At 49.2% G+C, this 23,669-nt stretch overlaps 1 protein-coding gene and 1 long non-coding RNA gene across 4 annotated transcripts in view; one reads left to right on the top strand and one right to left on the bottom strand.

Moving 5' to 3' along the window:
* Positions 1-23,669, bottom strand: part of LOC111767407 (zinc finger protein 57) — a 37,997-nt gene that overhangs the window by 7,920 nt on the left and 6,408 nt on the right. The window contains exons 2-4 of one of the 3 annotated variants that reach the window (XM_005611461.4): positions 20,246-20,372; positions 19,680-19,815; positions 16,419-19,084 (exon numbers count right to left, since the gene is read on the bottom strand). In XM_005611461.4, coding sequence (XP_005611518.3) covers positions 17,476-19,084; positions 19,680-19,815; positions 20,246-20,372 — 1,872 coding nt within the window. In that variant the 3' untranslated portion in view covers positions 16,419-17,475. Of the gene's footprint in view, positions 1-4,476; positions 4,667-16,418; positions 19,085-19,679; positions 19,816-20,245; positions 20,373-23,669 lie in introns of those variants that run through there. The other 2 variants (XM_070272447.1, XM_023646409.2) reach the window with 2 other exon arrangements.
* LOC138924940 (uncharacterized) lies at positions 4,945-22,156 on the top strand. Its single transcript, XR_011440351.1, has 3 exons — positions 4,945-5,101; positions 20,590-21,738; positions 21,882-22,156. It is a non-coding gene; the product is annotated as an uncharacterized lncRNA (long non-coding RNA).

The following is a 23,669-nucleotide window of genomic DNA, read 5'->3' as shown; positions in this document are numbered from 1 at the left end:
TCGTAAGTTTCCATGCTCATTAAAACTGCCACCTAAAATCTGGAGTGGCCTGGCCCTTTCTTAGGTCTTTGCCTGCCCTGTACGTATGGGGCCAATTTCAGTTTCCATCTTGGAAGCTCCTGAGGGAGGGACCCAGCAATAAGCAAATGTGTTCCTCACCATGAGCTCTCTGTAATGACAGACAGAGAAACCTCTCCAGTGCTGAAATGCAGTACAGGCTAGTTTTTAAATCATTAATTGAGAAAACTAATGGTGTCCTTTTCCTGAGAAGAAAACGCTGTAACGAAAGAAAAACTTTCCCTTTATTCATAGCATAATGGTTGTGCACGTCACACTCGAAAATAATATGAAGATAATCATAGAATCAGATGTTTGTTTCCAGAATTCAAAGTCATAAAAAAAAAATCAAATGTATTTTGAATCAATAGAAACAAGCAGTTGAAGAGTACATTTTTAAGATAGACTTTGTTAACATAGAATTTTTAAGCTAATTGCTATTACAACTAATTTTATTTCATTCCTAAAATACATATAATGTGGGATGAAAAATGACTTACTGGAAATCTGTCAAAGTGTTACTAGGTGACACCAGAGTGGAGCGCAGCAAATGCAGAGACCTCACACGTCCACAGAAAGGAGAGCGTGATGGCAGCTCTCTCAACTGCTCACGAGTTTTAAGGAAACTCCATTAAATGGTCAACCAGGTTTGTCTTGGGTTTGTTTCTGTTTTGTTTGAACTTAAGAAAAGCTACTTCTAAAAACGGGAATGTAAAACAAATTCCTAAGAAAATCTGACATTTTCTGTAAACAAGGTGTGGGATTTTCCCTGACAGACATTAAAACTTGTTAAACTGTAGTGATTAGGACAGGATGGCATCACCAGGGGGAGGGACAGGGACACCAATGGAGAAAACGGACCCCCTGAAACAGGCCCCCAAGGTGGGCACGTGGACCTGCCCCAGAGCAGCGCTGCCGGGCAAGAGTGGGATGGAGGCTCTGTGATACGTGGGGCAGGGACAACTGGCATCTACAGAGGAATAAGGGACCGGTGTCCTCATCAGCCTCACGGACAATGACCAGCTCACTGCAGATCTAACTGTGAGACACGACAGCAGAACACTTGGAGAAGCCACAGGCAAACGTGTTTATGACTTGACAGCTGGGAGAGTTTTCCTATTCAAGAGAAAAGAGTCAGCTACAGAGGAAGAGAGCGGGAAATTCAAGTCTATTAAACTAGGACGTGCCCATCAAAATGCAGATGAGAGAAACAATAAACCATGATCTGGGAGAAAATATCTGCAATACCCAGACATGAAAAAGGATGACTGTCCAGACCATGTAAAGAAAACATGAGAAAGCAGTAAACACACAAATGAATTAAAGATGAGAAAATAACTGAAAACTATCTGACAGACGATGAAGTTAACAAACCACGTTCGTTTCGCCCATTGCACGAAAAGCCAATCACAAGAGGAGTTTGCGGCAGACAAAGGGTTTATTCACAAGGAGGCCAAGAAAGAAGGGAGAACAAATCTCAAGTCTGCCCCCCAAAAATGGGGACTAAGGATATTTATGGAGGGGTGGGGTGGTCTGAAGCATGGAGACAGGCGATGGGAGGTAAGGAGAAGGCAGGTAATTGACGATCTGCGCAAACGTAGGGAAGCCTCACGGCCCCTCATAGGACGCACGGTCACCAAATGGTGGCCTTAACATGACCTGAGGGTGTAGTGTTTGGCTCCCTGATTTCAGGAGTTCATGTATCGGACACCTGTGCAGCCTCAACCGGTCGTTTGCTGGTCTCCACCGGCCTTAGCCAGACAGGGGTCGAGCCTTAGTTCCTGCAAAATAACTCTGGCTTCTGCTACCATGGTGACCCAGGTGTCAGGGAGATGTTATCTGGGAAGAAGCTAGTGGGAGTCCAATAATAAATTTCCTCAGCAGCACCATGAACCATAGACATGCAAACAACTAAACGCTATAATCACTGATAGAAAAAAAAAAGACTAGTCACTAGCTACATAATCATTAAGGGCTAACTGTCCGATGCGTTTAGAACGCCACATGAGAAATGCTCAACCCCAATGGGAACCAGTACAATATGGCATCAAAAGGAGATCCCATTCCACACACTCAAGATGGACCAACGTGGGTTAACTGCAAGTGCAGGAAATGAGGTGAAATAAACACACGTGTGACAGTAAGACACTAGATCCAAACACTCCTCCATCAGCATTTCCTAGTGAATTTGAACTTACCCATAATCCACACCCCTGACATTCTTCTCCAACACGAAAAACATTTATGATCCATTTGCACTTGGAGATAAAAACAAGAATGCCTGCAGCGGCTCTGCCAACAAAAGGGAAACATAAAAGAGAGGCAACCCAGGCCCTCTAGAACTGGAATGGATGAGAGAACAGAGTGCCTCGAGCCTCAGCCACCAGCACGTATGACACAGACTGCGGCTGAGGAAGCACAGAGAGGCCCTCCGTGTGACATGGATGCTGTGTTCCTGGTGACATTCACTCCCTGCACATTCAGCAGAGGCGGAACCACACAGAACCCTGCTTGGTGACTGAGAACACATGTAAAGCGACAAAGAGAAACACAAAGAAGCAGGACGGTGGTCACCCGGGGTTGGGGGGGGTGGGGGGGGCAGCACGCTGGGAGCAGATTCCGTCAAGGAAACCACAGGAAGAGCAGCACCTGCTCCCACAGGGAAGGTCCAACCTGGTCCTGAGCTGGGGCCGGGCTCCCCCGCGGGGAGGTACCCAGAGTGGCCCCTCCCAGGGAAGGAGTGAGGGGGCACCGAGGAACCAGGGCAGTTAAATCTAGAGCCGCACTCAGCCCGGCTCCCTCCTCAGGGCGGACGCGCCCCTCCTCCCGGGCCTCCTTCTCAGCAAAGAGGAGCCGCTCCGAGCTCCCGCTCCGCCCCGTATAGACGCTCCTTTCACAGACCCTCTCACCAGCAGGGACCCCCGGGAGCCCGCCCCACGTGTGACCTTCACAGACTCACTCAGCGCGCGGCACACTCAGCTCCACCGACCCCCAGGAAGCAGCCCCACGGCTCGTCCCCACCGACGAACAGAACCAACGCGTGTCGGCCACGCGGCTTCAGCCTCTCCTCCGCAGACGCCGCCCTGGGCCGCCCGCAGCCCGGGCCCGCAGACGGCCCCTCCGAGGACGGGCTGCGCTCGGGACCTGCCATCAGCACCACACCCGGGCCTCCTGCTCCGTCCACTCCAGACAAACGCCGCCCAGCTCCTGCGGGTCCTCCGGCCACAGCGCCCCCTCCCGCGGAGCCCCTGCCCCGGGCGCGTCCCTCCTCCCGCCCCTGCGGTCCCTCTCCGGCAGGAAAGTGTGCTCACTGAGCTCGGATGCTTCGTCTCCACCGCCTAACCCCTGCGCACCATCGCCCCCTCCTTCCCAGACGCTCTCGGCCTCCGCGCGCCCCGCAGGCCCGACCCCCGCCCGTCGGAAGGAGCACTGAGATGCGGACGGGCCTGGACCCGAGCCCGCGCTGCGCGACCACGGGGCGGGGGTCCTGAGACCCGCCTGCCTGCTCCCCTCCTGCCCGGCAGAAAAAAGCCCTTTTCCGGTGAGTTCCGGGCTGCGGCATCTGAGACCCGCCCTCGGCCCCGTCCCACCGTCTCCGGCCCCCAGTCCGGACGGAACCCCACGATCCTCGGCCCTGACTGCCCAGCTGGGGTCCACCCATCCCCCTCTGACAAGGGGCTGGGATAAGATGTCAGGACCCACCCCACGACCAGGGCGGTGATAAATAAGTGGGGAGCAGTAGGCTATACTGGCGGACACGAGCAAGCCACTTGTAAAACTAATTCGGCCTCACCTTGTTTCCCAAAGCGCCTGCCGTGCCCACGGGGCACGCCCTGTATTTCTGCCCTCACCATCTTCTCCGTCCAGAGACGAGAACAATGCCCTTGAAGATGAAGGAAGATGTAACCTCCCCCTCGGATAAGCGTCTCTCCCCAGGCCAGGAACTGCTTGCTGCGCCCACCCTGCGATCCCCCAGCTGGAGACCACAGACCTGCTCCCTGCTGTGCGATCGCTCTGCCGGCTGGGCGACCTGGTGACCGTTGTAAAAGGGACATTCCGATCATCTGTGACACCTGCTCTCTGACGTATATGACCACTGTGCACACTCACTTCTTTGGTGTCCGTCCTTCGTGGGGACGCAGGGCCCCAGACCGGTCCTCAGATCTGGGTGACAAACTCACCCCAGCTTTGATCTATGGATCCCTTACGGATTGTTTGCGCCCACAGTGGAGACTCAGGTGGGACCAGGACCCCCACGCGGGGCTGGGACAAGACGCCAGGACGCAACCCGCACCCAAGTTTGGGTACTTGAGCGCGACCCCGGGGGACGCAGGGAGACCCGGGCCCGTGGCCGCTTCCAGCCAGTTCCCGCCGGTTCCAACCAGCCCCTCCCGGTCTCCGCCCGGCCCGCGCACTCACCATCACCGCCCGCTCCGGACCCTCCAGGCGTCCTCCTCGCGGCCCCGCGGCGCCGGCAAGTGAGAGCGACGGAGACGGGACTTCTCGGGCCGCGCGGGGCCGGTGCGCACGGGGATGCGCGGGGACCACAGCGACTTCCAAGAGGATGCAAGCGCCCCCGCCCGCGTCTCTTATGGACGCAGCTGCAGGCTCCTGTGTGGTGATTGGATGGTATCTTCGTCACTCATCCTGGCACGCACTCTGAATGGACAGAGTTCTAGCACGCACCGGGTCCTGAATGGACAGATGTCCAAGACCCGCCCCTGTTCCTTGATGCGGCGCTCCCCTATGGTCCCGCCCCCGTCCTCCCTGATTGGACAGCGTTACAATCCAGAGCGTGCCTGACAGGCGCTGGCGCTGGTCACGTGGCAGGGCTGGGCGGAAGCGTGGGCCTTCGGCCTCAGCAGCTTCCTGCCCGGCTTCCTCCCCGGACTGGGACCGCCCGCTGGGGTCGTGGGCTCCCAGCAGAAGCAGCTGCCGGCTGGCGGACCTGGCGTCATCCTGCAGCGCGTCCTTATGTTGGACCGGGAAGTCCTGACTCAGTTTCCCTGGAGTGCCCCCATCTGGAGCTGGGACAGGGGGCCTGGTGAGCTCCGGGGTCAGACGCCTGTCAGGGGGAGGAGTCACCGTGGATCGGTGCCCTTTAAAAACAGACACGCAACAGTGATGTCACCACATACGAGCCTGGGTCGTGCTCGGATTGCCTGTGTGACCGCTGACGCTGGGACACCCGCCCCCTACCTGCTACTGAGCAACGGGCTCGCTCTGCTCTCCGCGATCTGAGCCAATTAATCCCAATGAGTTAGATGGAGAAAGGAAGTTTAGTTAGATTAGATTAGATTAGGGGGCTATTCGGAAGACGGGTCACTAACTCTCAAAGACTCCTCTTCAAGGATTACGGAATCTCGAGGCAGCTGTGTAGGGAAAGGGGGCGATGAGGAGGGGCTCAGGGATGTGGGCTCCAGGCGAGACAGGCTCCACGCATCACGTTTGATGCGAGCTCAGTGAGCCCAGGAGTCAGGGAGATTTCTGGGACTCTCAAGGTCTGGTGTCATGCTCTTTTACCCAGAGAGTACCATGGGGACAGGCCCCTGGGCAGGGAAGAGCTGCAATGGGTTGAGGATAGGGGTAAATTTATAAGGCACAGGCAAGTGCGTTGTTTTTTACTAGACAAAGGAAAAATCATGTTTAAAAAGCTGTTAAAATTGTGTCAGTGCAGGTGGGGTCTGGTTATCGTGTAGTCGTATAACGTTAGATATGAATGAGGTCAGGACGCCCTATACTTCCCAGAGGCTCGTTTCAATTGGCATGTGGGCCAGGATGCCTTGGGCTTCTCTCCCTGGGGAGCCTTGATCCACATCACAAAATCCCCTTGAATCCATTAGGCCCTGAAATCCTTTGGGGACATGGAGAGTGGTCAGTCTTCTGTGACTACTTCCAGCTGTACGAGGTCGCAGAGCTGTCCCTAAATGGGGCCACAGGGGTTCAGGCAGGAAGTTCAGTGGACTGGAAGGTTGTGCCCATGGAGTCTAAGGCAGACAAGGTATGCAGATGCTCTGGAGACGGGAGAATCATTTGATGAGAAGTGCTTCAGGAGGCGAAATTTTGTTGACATGTGCAAGACAAACAATGAAATAGAAAACAAATTATGATAAGAAATACAAGCAGTATGATCAACCCAGTGAATAAGGCTTTGATAGTAGTCCAGGGGCCTGGACCTGACCAGGAGTCCAACCAATCGTTTGGGGATGGGGTGGGGTCGGGCATGGATTTAATTTGGTGGCTCATCTCAGATAGGAAGCCAGAGATATTTTGATGGTAGTCGGGGATATAGACAACATTAGATTTTTATAATGGCACAAGTGCCCCCCTGTGGTGCTGTCAAGACCTCCAGTGCCATTCGGTTTTGCAGGACCCCCTTATGCATTTGGGATACTTCTAAATCAAGCAGCAAAGGGCTATGTTGTGTATCATTCAATGCCTTCATGGTAAATTTGTTTAGGGCTTCTATGTGCCAGATGACACTTTCGATTCCTAATTGGGGAGGGAAAATTGAGGCAAGGTGGTCATCCCAGTGGAAGCCGGAGCGGGTCCAGCGCTGTTGCAGGGTGGGTAGGCCAGCAGGGGGATATAGTAAATGGAGTTCTACCTTGCATCCAGATGAAGCCTAGGGTGCATCGTCCAGTCCATCCAGGTGGCAGCCAAGGCCATAAGTTGGAGCTACATAACCACTGACTGCCATTAGGGGCTAGCCAATGTGTGCTGGGCCATCTGTCCCAGTCAGTCCCAGATCAATCAGTATTTTTTAAGGCTATGAAATGAGAACACACATAACGGGGCATTTGTCCCATAGGTCGGGTGCTATTACACAGAGTATCACAAGTGTGATTGGTTTGTTCCCAACATAGAGTGGCCTTTTGACTGAGGTGACCACTAGTAGGTGTGAGCCAAGTATATTCATCCCAAGTTTGCTATAGTCCATCCTGTGTATCAATGGGTGGGGGCTTTACCTTAGGAATTCATCTATGATCCCCCTGGGACCAGGCGAGTCTAGTTAGTATGTGGGCAATAGAGTTGAAGGAAAAGGTTTGATTGTGGCCAGGGAACTCCCAGGTGACAGAGACGGATGGCCACAAGGAGACAATATGATTAGTAACAGATGAATCTTGTAGAAAAGAAGAGCTAGAAATACCTGGTGTAGTAAAGGGAAGCATTGCACGCCAGTCAGTGCCCTGGAGGGGAGTGACCCACCAGGGGAGCCCGGAAGCCCTAGTCAGAGGCAAGGGTCTGCAAACCCAACACGTGGTTTTGTTATGGAGCTCAGCATAATGTTGAGCCCATTTTTAAAAAGAATTGTCTGTCATTACAAAAGGAGATAAGAGGTGACAAATAAAAATGGCAAGCAATAGGATATATTGGAGAATATGAGGAAGCCATTTGGTGTAAACCTAATTCAGCCTGACCTTGTCTTTCCAAAAGGCCCTGACCGATGCCGTTGAGCATGCATTGTATATCTGCTTTAGATATTCCCTATGGCAAGAGCAAAGGCCCTTGAGATAAAGTGCAACTTCCCTCCCCCTCCCAACGTTGGCGTCTCATTAAGGATTAAGCATCTTTCCTTAGGCTAGGAACTGATTGCTGTGCTCACCTGTGACCACCCAGCTCCAAACAACAGACTTGCCTCCTGCTACGCCCACTGAGACAGCAGACGCACTACCTGCTGTGTCCATCAAGTGCTGTGCTGACAGGGCAATCTTGTGACTATTGTGGGAGGGACATTTCAATCATATGTGAAACACCCTGTTTGGGGGGATATAACCACTCTGTGCATCCCACTTCTTCAGTGCCCTTTCTTCCTTTGGGAAGAAAGGCCCCGGGCCATGGTCCTCAGAGTTCAGCTCAGAATAAACTCACCCAAATTTTCATTTACAGATTGGTTATGGATTATTTTCATCAACAGAGGAAAATAATCAAGATAGGGCTCATTTTGTTCTAAAAAGTAGTTCTAAATCACCGGTTTGTTCACAAGAGTAGTCCGGTTCAACAGCAGGATCTGGATCAGCTTTGTCCTATAAAGAAGTCATATTGGGAAACATGAGTCCAAGAAGTATGGTCTTTTAACTTGACAGCTGTGAGGGTCCTTAGAATGACTTGAGGGGCCCGCCGGCAGACGAGGGGTTGAGTTCGTGCTCTCTGCTTTGACGGCTCAGGGTTTCGCCAGTTCGGATCCTGGGTGTGCACATGGCACTGCTCGTCATGCCATGCTGAGGTGGCGTCCCACATGCCACAACTAGAAGGACCCACAAGTAAATATATACAACTATGTGCCAGGGGACTTGGGGGAGAGAAAGGAAAAGTAAAATTGTAAAAAACATAATGTTAAAAAAAATGAACGACTTGATAAGGTCCTTTCCGTTTTGGGTTCAGCCCATCAGCATGTGTTTTCCAATCCTTTAAATACACCATGTCTCTAATACCGGCTCAACACAAGGTTGACATGAAGGAAGCCATATTGTAGAAAAGAAACCATATTGTAACTTTAACGGACCTCTGACTCACTAGCCCAGATGTGCTCTGTAGATTTGGTGGGCCCTCCCAGTGGCTTTAAGATAACTTTGTTCTTTTGAGCTCTCTGGGAATGTCATGACCTCTGGGCAGAGAGCCATGCTGATAGCCATCATCAATGACAACTGAAAGAGCAGGGTATAGGGCATTGCTCCACTCTCTGCTGCATATCCGGAGAAACAAAGGACTCTCAGGAACTGGGACCAGATGTCTGCCCCACCCAGGGCCCAGCCACCTCCCCCACCTGCAGACCAGCCCCGTATATAACTCACCTGGAGTCTCTGTTCTGGGAGATGGTTCTTTTGGACATGAGTTGGCCATCTTCCCTCTTGCTAGCAAGCCGTAATGAAGTCCTCTCTGTCCTGCCACCTTGCCTCCTGACTATTGTCGTGTCTTGCGGTGAGCAGATGAGCCCACTTTGCTGGTAACATCTCCAGGATTTACCTGGCACGGTCTATCGGCAGACTGGTTCCGCCTTGGGTACATGATTAGCAACACACTCATTCAGTTCCTTTCGTATGAGGCCGGCCTCAGTGGAATATCGGGCCAGCTGGTGGTAATCAGAGTCCAATACTATGTCGGTGGATGGGAAGGATTTCCTAAGGACCTAACCCCAACCTGTTCTGAGGGGCCATTCTCGTCCGTGGGAGGCCAGTAGGTCAGAGTGTAATCCAAGTTTCCCAGGTTTCGAGACTTAATTTGGAGAGAGGTCGTTTAGAGTGTGGTTTGCCTTCTCCACTTTCCCAGAGGATTGTGGCTGCCAGGCCGAATGCAAAGAGTATTTAATTTGTAAAGCTGAAGAGACGTGGCGTGTTATTTGAGCTACAAAGAGGGACGTTGTCACTCTGTAAGGTCTGGGGGAAGGCAAAGTGTGGGATGATCTCCCTCAGAAGGGCCTTTGTTACTGCGATTGCCCGTTCACTTCGACAAGGAAAGGCCTCAGTCCAGCCTGTTTAGTTTCCCGGTCAGCGAAGTTATTCCCCTTGCTCTCAAGGGCTAAATCCTCCCGGTGTCCCCAGTAATGGACAGAGCCACTTCCTTTGGAAGAAGCACAGAGTTGGAAAGAGCCGAGACCTCTGCTCCGTGTTCGATAGGGGAGGTCTTTGCGTTGAGTAAACCCCTTTCCTTCCATGTGGCCCCGTGTGCATGCAGCCCCAAGAAGGCATGTTGGGAGCGTAAATATTAAGAACCATGTCCTTCGCCAGGCGAAGAGCTCGGGTGAGAGCGGTGAGTTCAGCCTCTTGGGCGGACGTATTGGCCGGAAGGGCTTGTGCCTCGAGGATGGGAAGGCGTTTACTATGGCGCAGCCCGCCTCGTGTATGCCCTGTTCTGCGAAGCTACTGCCGTCTATACAGCAGGTGTCATCCACGTTATCCATGGGAGAGTCCAGCAGGTCAAGTCAGGCCTGCGAGAGCACCCTTGTCCTATGACTTCAGAGCACGTGTGCTCGAATCCTGGGCTGGGTAATCAGGACCGGGCACAATGTCTGCCAGGTTAATCTTGACAGACCCTGAGGATGGCGTCAGGGGAGTCTAGGAGGATGGCCCGATATTTAGTTAGACGTCCTTCGGTCATCCATTGATGTCCCTTAGGTTGTAAGACGGCTTGTACCTGATGGGGAGTTGTGACTGTTCGAGCTTGTCCCATAGTTAATTGAGAGGCCTCCTCAACTAACGGAGCTGTAGCTGCCACGGCCCTGAAGCAGGCTGGCCATCCCAAAGCCACCGAGTCTCGAGTTCTTGAGAAATAGCCAACAATTCGGGTCTCTAGGCCTGGTCCTTGAGTGAGGGTACTGAGGGCCTGGCCCTGCTTTTCACTAGGCAGAGCTGGGGCTGGGGCAGAAGACAGTTGTTGAACGGACCAAAAGGCCTTGTCCTTGATTTCTGTCCATTCCAGAGGTTCCCTATCAGGTCCCCTGGTTGCTTCATGTGAGGGCTTTGCTGTTACCTTGAACTGAGGAAGCCATGAACGACAGAGTCCTGCCACACCCAGGAAAGTGCCAAGTGTCATTTTGTCTTTGGTGGTCTGAGTTCGAGGATAGTCGTTTTCCTATTTACAGAAACTGCCCCATGTCCTGGGGTTAAATCGTAGCCCAAATAGGACACCTGCTGTTGTGAAATTTGTGCCTTTTGTGGGGACACTCGATATCCCCGTTGGGCTAAGAAATTAAGGACAACGACAGTGTTGTGATCAGAATCCTCCTTTGCGGGACTACAAACAAGAACACCATCAACATATTGTATGAAGGCACCAGCAGGGAGTTCAGCATCCCGCAGCTCCTTGCCTGGGGCACTTCCGAACAAATGGGGGCCACCCCGAAAACCTTGCCGGAGGGCTGTCCTGTCAACTGGGTGGGAAGAGCTTCATTAGGAAACTTCCATTCAAAGGAGAATCAAGGTTGGGAAGTTGCATCCAGAAGAATCCAGAGGAAAGCATCCTTTAAGTCCAGGACTTAAACCAATCAGAGATTTCTGGGAGCTGGGAAAGTGTAGTATCTGGGGTAGGCTCGATGGGGGGACAGGAACAGTGGCCTCATTAGTTATGCAGAGGTCCTGGAGCAAACGATAATCTCCACTTGGCTTCTTCACAGGCGAGACAGGAGTGTTATAGGGAGATTGATGTCATTGAAGGAGGCCGTGACTGAGGAATTTTAATAAGAGGGGTTGTGATCCTTCGATTGCCTCTGGTTTTGAAGGGTGTTGCTTCTCCTGGGGAGAAGAGAAGCGTCGTGCAGGGTCATAGGGACCGGCTGTGCTGTTAGAGCCCTTCCTGGAAGGGAGCAGTCCCAAACCTGGGGATCAGCTCTTCCCATATATGGGGTGCAATATTAGAGGGGATCTGGGAAACAACAGAGCTTGGAGAGAGTGCAGCAAACAAGCCATCCTCCTCTTGTGTTAGAATAAATCAGCTTCCTATCTTTTTCATTGAGCCCTGCCCTAATAGTGGAATTGGACAAACAGGTAGGTCTAGGAAAGTATGGGAAAACACCTGAGTCCCATATTGGCAAGCTAAAGGAAGAGTCTGATAACAAAACTTAGAGTCGCCCTCTATTCCGACAATTTTTTGATGGGACTCCCGAGTTGGGCCAGAGTGAGAAACAAGTGCAGAGTAAGTGGCTCCCGTGTCAATAAGAAAGTTGATCTGCTTCCCCTCCACATCCAGAGTCACCTGGGGCTCAGTCTGTTCGATGGTGACGGGAGCCGGACTGGCCTCTGGGCCCCTTCAGGTGGAGTCCTCAGGGTCGCACCCCCGGGCAGGGAAGTGTGTTCTTGGCCCCTCCTCACTCTGGAGGCAAGGACAATGGTGCTTCCAATGTCCCTCTCGCTTGCAGAGAGGACAAGGCCCAGGAGGAAGCTCCTTTCTGGGGCACTGTTTGCTCCAGGGTCCAAGGTGATGGCAACGGTAGCAAGGGGACTCACCTGGGCCTCTGGCATCGGTAGTTTGAGACTTGGGCCCCTGGTTAGCCTGTGTCTGTGGCATTTCTGCAATGGCAGCTGCTGAAATGTGAGCCTGTGCCTTACCCTGTAACTTTGCCCTTCTGTCCTTACGCTGTTGTTTTTCTTTTTTCTTTTTGAGGAAGATTAGCCCTGAGCTAACGTCTGCTGCCAGTCCTCCTCTTTTTTTTTTTTTTTTTTTTTTTTTTGCTGAGGAAGACTGGCCCTGAGCTCACATCCATGCCCATCTTCCTCTACTTTTTATGTGGGTCGCCTACCACAGCATGGCTTTCCAAGTGGTGCCATGTCCACACCGGGATCCAAACCGGCGAACCCTGGGCCGCCGAAGTGGAACATGTGAACTTAACCGCTGCACCACCGGGCTGGCCCCTGTCCTTACCCTGTTTAAGAGTCAAGTCCCGATCATTAAACACCTGAGTAGCAACCCCCAAAGGTCTCTGTGCAGGTGTTTGAGGACCCAAGGCCCATTTAGTCTCTTTTCTGCATGTGTCTGGGGCTGACTGACTAATGAAGTGATGTTTAGCACAGCCGTCCCTTCCAGAGAAGGAGGGTCTACATTAGTGTCTGTTCGAATGGCTTCAGCTAATCTCCCTTGAAAAGGGGCAGGGTGTTCCTCTGTTCCCTGAGTTATTTCCTGGAGTTTGTCAAAATTCACTGGCTTTGTAAATCCCTTCTTCACCCCCTCTATTAATCACGAGACACAGGCAACAAGCCGCTCTGAGTCCAGGATCTTGATTTAGGGACATGGATGCTTGAATTTAAGGGATTTCAGACCATTTCCCCAGGCAACGGCAAAATAAGTCTAGTTGAAAAGTAGTATTAAAATTTAGGGTGCCGTTCATGGGCCATTTTTCCTCACTCAGAGTATATTGAGGCCAAACAGTATTACAGTAAAAGATGTCTCCTTTTCTTTAGATCTTGTAGATCAAATTTGCCCAGTTATTTAAAAGGCAACCCCAAGGTGAGTCCTTAAGAACAGAATGAGAAGCTTCTATGGTCCTAGGAAGCAAAAAGATGAAGAGAGATGAAAGAAAAGGGTCCATTACCTTGAAAATCCCCCCTGAACCTAGGGCAGCGTCCTACCCATTGTTCTGCCTCTGAGGTTCCTATAGCAAGGGGCGATGGGGATGTCCCCCGGCATTGCACCCCTTGTGTATCTTCCCTATTATGCCTGGGATAGTCCTGTTAGGCATCTATTTCCATAATAGGGAGGATTCATTCCTATTGGATATTTGCTCGGGCAAATCATTTTCCTCCACAGTCAGCTTATCTAGAGTTTCCAAAAATTCTTCAGCTGCCTTCACACCAGCACTCACAGACTCGCTGCTCGCTTCCACCTGATGTAAGGAATAATGATTCTTGAATTGTTTCAGCCACTCAGAGCTAGCAGTAAATTCAGCATCATGGGCAGGTCCAGCCTTTTCTTTCAACACAGCAAACATTTTGCTTTGGCTGTTATCATCGCAGTGCTGAGAGGGCCATCCTTCCGTGTCTGGTCTTCAATCTAGGTCATTAGAAGTTTCTCCGTGTCACACGTAGGTCCTTGAATTTTCGTTAGCCTCTTGGCCTTCGAAGCAGCAGATCCTTTAACAGCTTCTCTCAGTTTGCTCTTCAGGATCGTAGCTTTGACGGAATGGGACATACCTGACTGCCGAGCAATAACTAGCACTGATTTTCCACCTTCATTGTCCTTAATCACTTTGAATTGCATTTCCAGGTCAGACACTTGATGTGACCTCTTACTGGCAATATTTGTGGTGGATTTTGTACGCTTAGGGGCCAAGGTGAACAAAACAACATGAGATTAAGTCAGGCACAAGAGAAAACAATGCAATCAAGAGATGTGGCAAAATCGAGATGTACGAGTCTGCTGCCAGCATAACACAGCATACTGTTTTCCCTTTAACTTTTTTTTAAGTAGAAAGGGCATACTTTTAAGATAATAAGTATAGTATAGTAAATATATAAACCGGCAACATAGCCATTTATTACCATTATCAAGTATGATGTACTGTACATAGTTGTATGTGCCATACTTTCATCAGAGTGGCAGTGCAGTGGATTTGTTGACGCCAGCATCACCACAAACACGAGTGAGGTGTTCTGCTGCGACATCACTAAGTGATAGGAATTTTTCAGCTCCATTACGCTCTTATGGAACCCCTGTCCTATATGTGGTCCATCATTGACGGACATGTCATTACGTGGTGCTGACTGTAGCACTAAATTCGATTTGCTAGTATTTTGCTGAGGATTTACGCAGCACATTTCGGAATGTTTGTAGCTTTTTCTTGTGGTCGAGTCTTTGCCTGGCTCAGAATGAATTAAGAAGTGTTCCTTGCTCTTCAATTTTTTGGGGGAAAGTTCGAGAAGCCTTCGTACTAGTTCTTCTTTGAATGTTTGGTAGAATTCACCAGTGAAGCCATCAGGTCTTGGGCTTTTCTTTGTAGTGAGGTTTTTTTTTATTACTGACCCCATCTCCTTACTTGTTATAGGACTATTCGGATTGTCTATTTTTTTTGGTTTGCTTATAGGAATTTGTCTGTTTCACCTCAGTTATCTGATTTGTTAACACACGATTGTTCATAGTAATCTCCTTGTCCTTTTTATTTCTGTAGAATCAGTAGCAGTGTTCCCACTTTCATTTCTGATTTTAGCAATTTGGGTCTTTTTTCTTAGTCCATCTAGCTAAAGGTTTGTCAATTTTGATCTTTTCAAAGAACCAACTCTTGGTTTTATTGACTTCCTCTATTGTCTTTCTATTCTCTCTTTTGCACATCTCTGCTCTCATCTTTATTATAATTTCCTTGTGCTACTTTTGGGTTTAACTTGTTCTTTTTCTAATTCCAGTGTGATCCAGGTTCAGTATGTCAGCTTGCACTCATAATAGTTTGGAAAGGCAGGAGGCAGAGATTTCCTTCAGGAAGAGGGAAAAGTTTGCAGAAAGGATTCTGAACTATAAAATTAACGATAGCCTCTGCCTTCTGCCCTGGTCATCTCCCAAATGTCAGACTTGTAGTGTGCCATTTAGCAATCATAACATTACATTTTCAAAAGTCATCCCCTAGGGGGCTGGCAGTGGCACACCGGTTAAGTGTACACAGTTTGCTTCTCGGTGGCCCCGGGTTCGCCAGTTAGGATCCTGGGTGTGGACATGGCGCTGCTTGTCAAGCCATGCTGTGGTAGGCGTCCCACATATAAAGCAGAGGAAGATGGGCATGGATGTCAGCTGAGCCAAGCTTCCCCAGCAAAAAGAGGAGGATTGGCAGTAGTTAGCTCAGGGCTGATCTTCCTCAAGAAAAAAAAAAAAAGAAAAAGAAAACTCATCCCCTATTGTCATCCAGACCTTTCTTTTGGAAGATGTACAGATGAGGAATGAAAGTATTTCCACAGAAGAACATTTCAATATGAGTTACTCAGAACAATTCATCTTTAGGAATTGTTCAAGATGAAATCCTAAGTTTTCAAAAATTTCCAAAATGCTTTTCATAACCTCCCACCCCATTGGTCCTGATCATTTACACACAGGCATACCTCAGAGATATTGCAGATCTGGTTTCAGACCACTGCAACAAAGCAAATATTGTGATAAAGTGAGTTACATGAGTTTTTTTGTTTCCCGGTGCATACAAAAGTTATGTTTGCACTACAGTGTAGTCTAATAAGCGTGCAATAGCATTATCTCTAAAGAAAACAATGTACATATTTTAGTTTTTAAAAACTTGACTGTTGGGGCTGGCCTGGTGGCGTAGAGGTTAAGTTCATGCACTAAGGTTCAGCAGCCCGGGGTTCACAGGTTCAGATCCCAGGTACAGACCTAGCACTGCTCAAGCCACACTGTGGCAGCGTCCCACATGAAACAGAGGAAGATTGGCACAGATGTTAGCTCAGGGCCCATCTTCCTCACACATACAAAAAAACTTTTCTTGCTAAAAATACGCTAACCATCATCTAAGCCTTTAGCGAGTTGTAACCTTTTTGCTGGTGGAGGGTCTTGTGTAAAACACATTATCTGCAAAGCACAGTGAAGTACAATAAAGCGAGGTAGGCCGATAGTGAGGGGCCCAGAAAAGACCAATGTGTTTCTGGGGAGAACCGCCTTCGTCAGCTGTGTGTCAGGGGAAAGGCGAGGGAAACAGCGTCGTTGTCCTGATACTTTACTCACAAACTTTAACTGATTGTTCTGTCGGCCCCAGCCTGTTGCAGGGATCCTGTCAGCTGCAAACGTCCCAGCCAGTCGCCTGCAGCTGTACTCCTTGCAGTAAGCCCCCCCGGCTACTTCTCCGGCTGGACCCAACATTGTGGCTCAGCTGGCTCCTATGGTTCTTACCATGATTGTAAGACACACCTCAGAAAAAAAAAAAAAAAAACCCAGCAAGGAACTTAGAAGAAAAAAATTTATTGCTCACAAATCCTGGAGAGCACACAGCATGCCTGAGGGCGGCATGGCGAGGTCAGGGGGAGAGAGAGAACAGAATTGGGCTCTGCCTTTATTCGGGAGGAGGGTGGGGGGGCCGAGGCTTTCAGAGGTTCACTCTTTATTGGTGAATTTAAAATGTAAAGGTGGGGATTCGGGCGAGGAAAGGAAAAAGCGCGGTCCCTCAAGCAGTCAGTTCTCCAGGGCACCCAGGGCTTTGGGAAGGGGAACTTCGTGGGTGGGAGGCAGCCTGGTTCCTTATCTAGTTGCTCTGGCAGCAGCTGTGTGAGAGCGCTGGCAATGTTGATTCAAGATGTGTCTTTGAGATGGAGGCCTCGGCATTCAGAAGCTTACTGTAAGGCACTTACACTCCAGTGAACAAAGCTTATCATCTGACCCTTAAATTGCAATGTTATATAAAAGTTAAACTTGAGGCCAGCCCGGTGATGCAGTGGCTAAGTTCGCATGCTCCACTTCTGTGGCCCGGGGTTCACAGGTTCAGATCCGGGACAGGGACCTACACACCACACATCAGCCATGCTGTGGCGGTGTCCCACACATAAAATAGAGGAAGATCAGCACAGATGTTAGCTCAGGGCCAATCTTCCTCAAAAGAAAAGAAAAATTTAAATACATTGTCATATTAAAAGCACACCTGTAATCACCATGGCCCAATAAACTTCAAAAGGAAAAGGGAAAACATGTATTAACTGAAAAATCAGAAAAAAGTGCTATTCAAACTTATGCACTAGAGCCCAAAGGACTTACAGAAGTATTTCTGACATAAATATGTATTGTGAAAGAACTAGAAATTCACTTAGTAACCCAGTTTTGAAGTGAGGTAGTGACAAGGACAGACCTCATTTGTAACTTCTGTAATACTTCTCTCCTGGTGTGAATTTCCTGGGGCATTACACGGTAACTTGCGTGAGGTGTTTCAACATTCCTTACAGCTATAGGATTCCTCCAGAGAAAGCAGGGCTTTCTAAAAGCTTTTGAATCTCTCACGCATCCATGGAGTTGCTATCCAGTGTGCATTCTCACGTGGTTTCGAAAGGAGGAGGGCCACTTGAATGCTTTCCCACACTGCTCACATTTATGGGGCTTCTCTCCAGTGTGCATTCTCACGTGCTTCTGTAAGGATGACGGCCAACTGAAGGCCTTCCCACAGTGAGGACATTCATACGGTTTTTCTCCAGTGTGAGTCCTCATGTGGCCTTGAAAGGACCTGGAAGAAGTGAAAGCTTTGCCACACTTTTCACATTTATACAGTTTCTCTTCGGTGTGAATTCTCACGTGTTCTCGAAAGGTTGAGGGCCAACTGAAGGCCTTTCCACACTGTTTACATTTGTAAGGCTTCTCTCCGGTGTGAGTTCTCACGTGACCTTGAAAGGACTTGGGGGAACTGAAAGTCTTCCCACAGGTTTCACAGGTGTAGAGTTTCTCTCCAGTGTGCATTCTCATGTGCACTCGGAAGGTCTCAGGCCAACTGAAGGCTTTCCCACATTCCTTGCATTCATAGGGTTTCTCTCCAGTGTGAGTCTTTTCATGTCTTTGAAAAGACTGGGGATAACTGAAGGTTTTCCCACACTGTTTACATTCGTAGGGCTTCTCCCCAGTGTGTGTGATCATGTGCCTTTGAAAGGTGGAGGGATAAATGAAAGCTTTCCCACAGTCCTGACATTGATAAGGCTTCTTTCCAGAGTGGGTTTTCACATGTCGAGTAAGACTGGAAGACGCATTAAAGGCTAGGCTGCATTGCTTGCACTCATAGCTTTTCTCGGCCGTGTGCATCTTCAGATGTTGAGTGAGGGAGTAAGGGTGACGAAAAGACTTCCCACATACTTTACATTCGTAGGGCTTCTCCCCAGTGTGTGTGATCATGTGCCTTTGAAAGACTGAGGGATAAACAAAGACTTTCCCACATTCCTTACATTTATACGGCTTTTCTCCAGTGTGGTTTCGCACATGTCTAGTAAAACTGGAGAACTGACTGAAGGTTTGCCTACATTGCTTGCATTCATAGGTTTTCTCTGAGGTGTGAATCTTCATATGTTGCCGGAGGGAGTAGGAATGGTGAAAGGCTTTCTGACATAATTTACATTCATAGGGCTTCTCCCCAGTGTGTGTTATCACGTGTCTTTGGAAGATGGATGGATAAATGAAGGCTTTCCCACATTCCTTACATTTATATGGCTTCTCCCCAGCATGAGTCCTCATGTGCCTAGTCAGGCTGCAGAACTCACTGAAGGCTTTCCCACATTGCTCACATCCGTAGTTTTTCTCTGTAGCGTGAGCCCTGATGTGTTGAGTGAGGGAGTAGAAATAAGGAAAGGTTTTCCCGCATAATTTACATCCATAAGGCTTCTCCCCGGGGTGAGTTCTTGGGTGTGAGGGACAAAAGCAGCTCTGCCTGCATTGCTGACACCGGTACGGTTTATGTCCACGGCGAGACCGGACGTGCCTCTTCAGGGAAGAGAGATGCAGGAAGCCCTGTCCACACTTGGTGCATTCGTACGGTTTGACTCCAGGAGAAACAGTCTGGTACAGATTAAGGCTGGGCATGTGACTGCAGGCTTCTCTGCGTGGATTTCCTTCATTACGTTCACAGAATCTGTCCACCACACGGTTTCTATTAAGAGTAAGAAGCACTTTATTAACAGTATATTCATTAACAGGTTTTTTTTCCTGATTAATGAGTCTTAAAACGCCATGTGTGACTGCATTTCAGTCGACAGGAAGTTTTTCTACTCCTTTGAATTGTTTGAAAGAACTAACTAAATGCTCTAGCAGAGGGCTCAGGCGTGTTCACTATTCATACACTGTTTATTATATAGAGGTTGCTCCCTAATTGTTTCTAACTGAATTATATTCTAAACACTCAACATCTAATTAAATTAAAAATTTTTCTTTGTTAAAATTCTTGTGAATAAACAAATTTGGAGCTAGGATTATAATTCTCTTTCTTTCTCTCCTTTTTTTGGTGAGGAAGATTTGCCCTGAACTAACATCTGTGCCAGTCTTCCTCTATTTTGTACATGAGTCACTGCCACAGCATGGCTGCCAACAAGTGGTGTGGGTCCACAGCTGGGATCTGAACCAGGGCCGCAAAAGCAGAGTGCGCTGAACTTAACCACTAGGCCACAGGGCCAGCCCCATAATTTTCTTTTTTCAAATTTCATGGCACACTAAGATTCTCTCCTGAGACATCTGCGAGAGCAACTCACCTCAGATCTCTCCCATGGTTTTTGTGCTGAACTTCAATACTATGGTCCTCCCAGTTTTTCTGTTTATTAGGTATTTCTTCCTCATACATATCCTGTTCAGAAACTGGCCCACTGGCTTTAAATGGTGTCTCACAATCTGAAACAAAAAAACGTTAAGTAAATAGATGAAGGGAGAAGGCATTTGTGAGCAAAGAAAGACTTGAGCACTTTGGGGACTTCACCAAGGACAGGCATGAGGGGTCAAAATCTTAGGCAATTCCCTAAAGACCAACCAAGTTTTCAAACAAGAAATCTCTCTGTGAACCCAACGGACCCACAAAGCAAAACCCACACTGACGACACTGAAGGAGCTTCAAGTATTTTAAACGAAAACAAAGATACAAGACGCAGTTTCATACATAGATTTCCATTGTCATAGAAATATTATTATCGTCTAGGTCCACAATGGCTGTGACCATCTCTGTCTTATTTGCCCATGTATTCCTTGTCCACTTTTCAAATCTTGCCACAGCACTGATGAGACACGCTTGTTCACTAAGTAAGTGAGATGATGCTGTCGTCCTCACCCACAGAGGCCAGGTTCCTGCAGGTCTCCAGCATCACGTCTCTGTAGAGCTTCCTCTGAGCACCATCCAGCAGAGCCCACTCCTCCGGGGTGAAGTCCACAGCCACGTCCTCAAAGACCACCGTGTCCTAGAACATCAGAATGTGTGCAGGAGGAGGGGTGAGCCTGAGAGCCCTGGGGAGCTGAAGTCAACCCACAGGAGGTTCACGTGGGAGTCTGTGGTCCCCCACATCTGCTCTGACTCTCTCAACCTCACTTCCTAATGGATTTAGCAGCAGCACTAACGCTCGGAACTTAACTCCACACTTGGCTGGGATTATTCACCTTATTCCTTTCTACCAGCAGGGTCGGGAGGGAGATGCTACACGAATGAAATAAATGCTTCAACTGGAGAATGTGCAGCAGGCCTCAGCTGCCCAGATGCCACACCTTCTTCAGGACCAGCCCGTGGCCGGCTCCTGGGGGAAAGTCTGTAAGCCCTTGGAATACACCACCTGACAGGAGTGCTGTAGAGCTGGGGCCTTGGGCCATGCCCAAGTTTACGCCAACCATGCGATTTAGAATGCCTATTTGCTCCACTGGGGGCCCTGGGCCCACTGCATCAGTTCAACTTCTGGAGGAGCTGGACGCGGAGTAGCCAAGGGCACTCAGAGGGGCACCCCATGCCTATGTGGCTAACACTCGATAAAACCCTGGAGTCCCAGGTGTGGGTGAGCTCGATTTCTCACATGTTGCCACACATGGTGCTCTGTCTGTGCAGCTCCACTGAGAGGGGATAATTTGAGTTTGGGCCTGTTTGTCCTGAATTCTGCCCTATGTGTCTTTTTTCTTCATTAATTTTAATATGCATCCTTTCCCTTAATAAACCCCAACACTGTGTACAACCACTTTCCCAAAAAAGTCCTTCTGTGAAATAAATGCTTCTGTGAGCCTTTGGAGTGAATCCCCAACACCCGAGGGTGGTCCTGGAGACACTGACACAGAAGACCATCAACTCCTTGTGGTAAAAAGTAATTCACTAGAGTGGCTGTCAGTGGACTGGAAGTGGCAGAATAAGGAATTAGCAAATTTGAGGACAGTCTGATAGATTACGCAATCTGAAGGACAGGGAGAAGCAAGATTTAAGAACAGAACCTCGGGGAAAGGTGGGCACCATTTGGGGCACGGACACCCGTGTGATGGCAGCACAAGGACAGGAGAGAAAGGAGCAGGACAAACACTTGGAAGAAATAATGGCTGAAATCACCTTAAATTTATTGAAAGACACCAAACCACATGGAGAGAAAGAGAAATTGTCAACAAGGGACCTACATCCAGAAAGCTATTTTTTAAAAATAAAGGTGAAATGAAAACATTCCCAGATAAAGGAAAACTAATTTTTTTGACCAGGAGAAGCACATTATATAAAATACTAAGGACATTCTTTAAACTAACTGCAATTGTCCCCAGACAGTGACTCAAATTCACATGAAAAAACAAAGCACACTAGTAAAGGTAATTATATGAATGCATGTTTTTCTCCTTTATTTTCTTAAATGATTTAAAAAGCAGTTGTGTAAAATATTGTGTTTATAATGTATTTTTGGGTGTATCTCATGTAAGATGTCACATATTTGTAATCTATTTTCCAATAACAGCCCAAAGGAGGGGATGGCAGCAGAGCTGGATGTGGAAGGAAAGGGAACGATGAGAGACGGTAAAGTATTGATTGACACACGCAGTGTGGGCCGGGTGACATGGACAAATACGATTTATGTAACACCACCACAGAAAGGGGGCAGAGAGTGACACGGGAGCACCACTTCTGCATGTCACTGGAAGGAAGCGACTGTAAATCTGGAGCTGGTCTGATTAGATGTAGGTGGTGACTCTCATACAATCAACTTCTTAAAAGCAAAAAATACCAAAAAAATCATTAAGCCAACTGAAATACTTTACTAGAAAATATTCACTTAATGCAACACAAAGTAGCAGAGGAGGAGGGCAGGAACACAGACAGACTGGAGACACACAGACAACAGAAGGGAAACGGCGAGCGAGTATCAGACCCGTCAATACCAACGCGAAATGTGATGGATCACAACTCCCCCAAAGGCAGAGGGTCAGAAGGGAACACAAGCTGTGTTCCCTCCGCAGGAGACATTCTGTCCATGCACCTGCCCTGCCCTCCCGTGTGGCCCCTGGAGTGGGCCCTGTCCCTCCAGGACCTGTGAGCCATTAACTCCGCTCATTCAGTTCCCTCCTGCTCTCTTGTTGACCTGGAGCTCCACTTCAATGTTGATTTAACAAAACCACAACAACTGGCATCACAAACAGCATGGACTGAGTTGCACCTGGAGCTGTCCAGGAGCAATGCCAAATGGGAAGCTGACCAACTGCTTCCTCCAGTACAAGCAGGAAATATGCCACGGTGTCGGCTGGAGCGAGGTATGTGATTAGACACAGGCTTCACGTTGGGGTCCCTGGCCCACCATCTTGCCCCATCTATCTGCCACTCTACAACCAGCCACCAGTGAGTGGAGATTAACAAATGCACAGGGTCCACCATTAAGGTTCCCATTCCCAAAATTAGGGAGATGACAGATGACACCCAAGAGTCTCGGGGCCCCTACTCTGCCATCCTAGATCTAGACAACATGTTGCACTCAGTCCCGATAACTGAAGGTTCAACCTCAACTTGCTCTCACTTTTCAGGAAGCCCAGGGTACCTCTCCTCAGCTGCCCATGGTTATCTAAACAGCCTCCTGAAGGCATCATTTCATGATTCAGGGAAAGCCTCACTCGGGTGTCTCCAGCTGGAAAGAGAAGGCCAAGTCACACATGCCGACGGTGGGCACTCATGACTGCACACACACGCCCCCACACACCAGAAGCAGGTAACGAGAACATTACCGACTCCTTACGCAAACCGTGCATCTGCTCCAAGGCCCCAGGTGAGCCACCTCCCAGAGGACCAGACAAGCCCCAGACTCAACTAGCCCTCCAGAGACACCACACCCACCAGCTGAGTGGCCCACTGACATCAGGCCATGGGGGGGGAACAGGACTCACTGAGTGGGGACACAGGTGGACAGTCCCCGTTACCTTGGCTTAGCCAAAGTAGTGGCAGATAATGGCCTCCTTTGCTCCCAAATGAAATTTTGGAAGTCCCGCAAGTGAGGATATGTGCCTTGGGGCGACAGACCTTATTCTAGAAGGGAAATGGATTGAACTGGACCGCTGCCACCCTCTGCTGGAGCGAGGAGGTACGCAAGCACCATCATGGACACCTTCAGTGGACTCCTGTGGGCCGCTCCTCCAGAAACGCTGCTTCCCATCGTGTCCTCTTCTTGACCAGGTGTGTGCTCATCCCCTTTGACCTACCAGACATTTCAATCTTCGCCAGATTCAGATCAAGGTACTCGTTTCACTTCTCAAGTTCAGTC

This window comes from Equus caballus, chromosome 7 (assembly GCF_041296265.1).
Source record: "Equus caballus isolate H_3958 breed thoroughbred chromosome 7, TB-T2T, whole genome shotgun sequence".
Lineage (NCBI taxonomy): Eukaryota > Metazoa > Chordata > Mammalia > Perissodactyla > Equidae > Equus > Equus caballus.
This window is presented reverse-complemented; position numbering and strand designations above follow the sequence as displayed.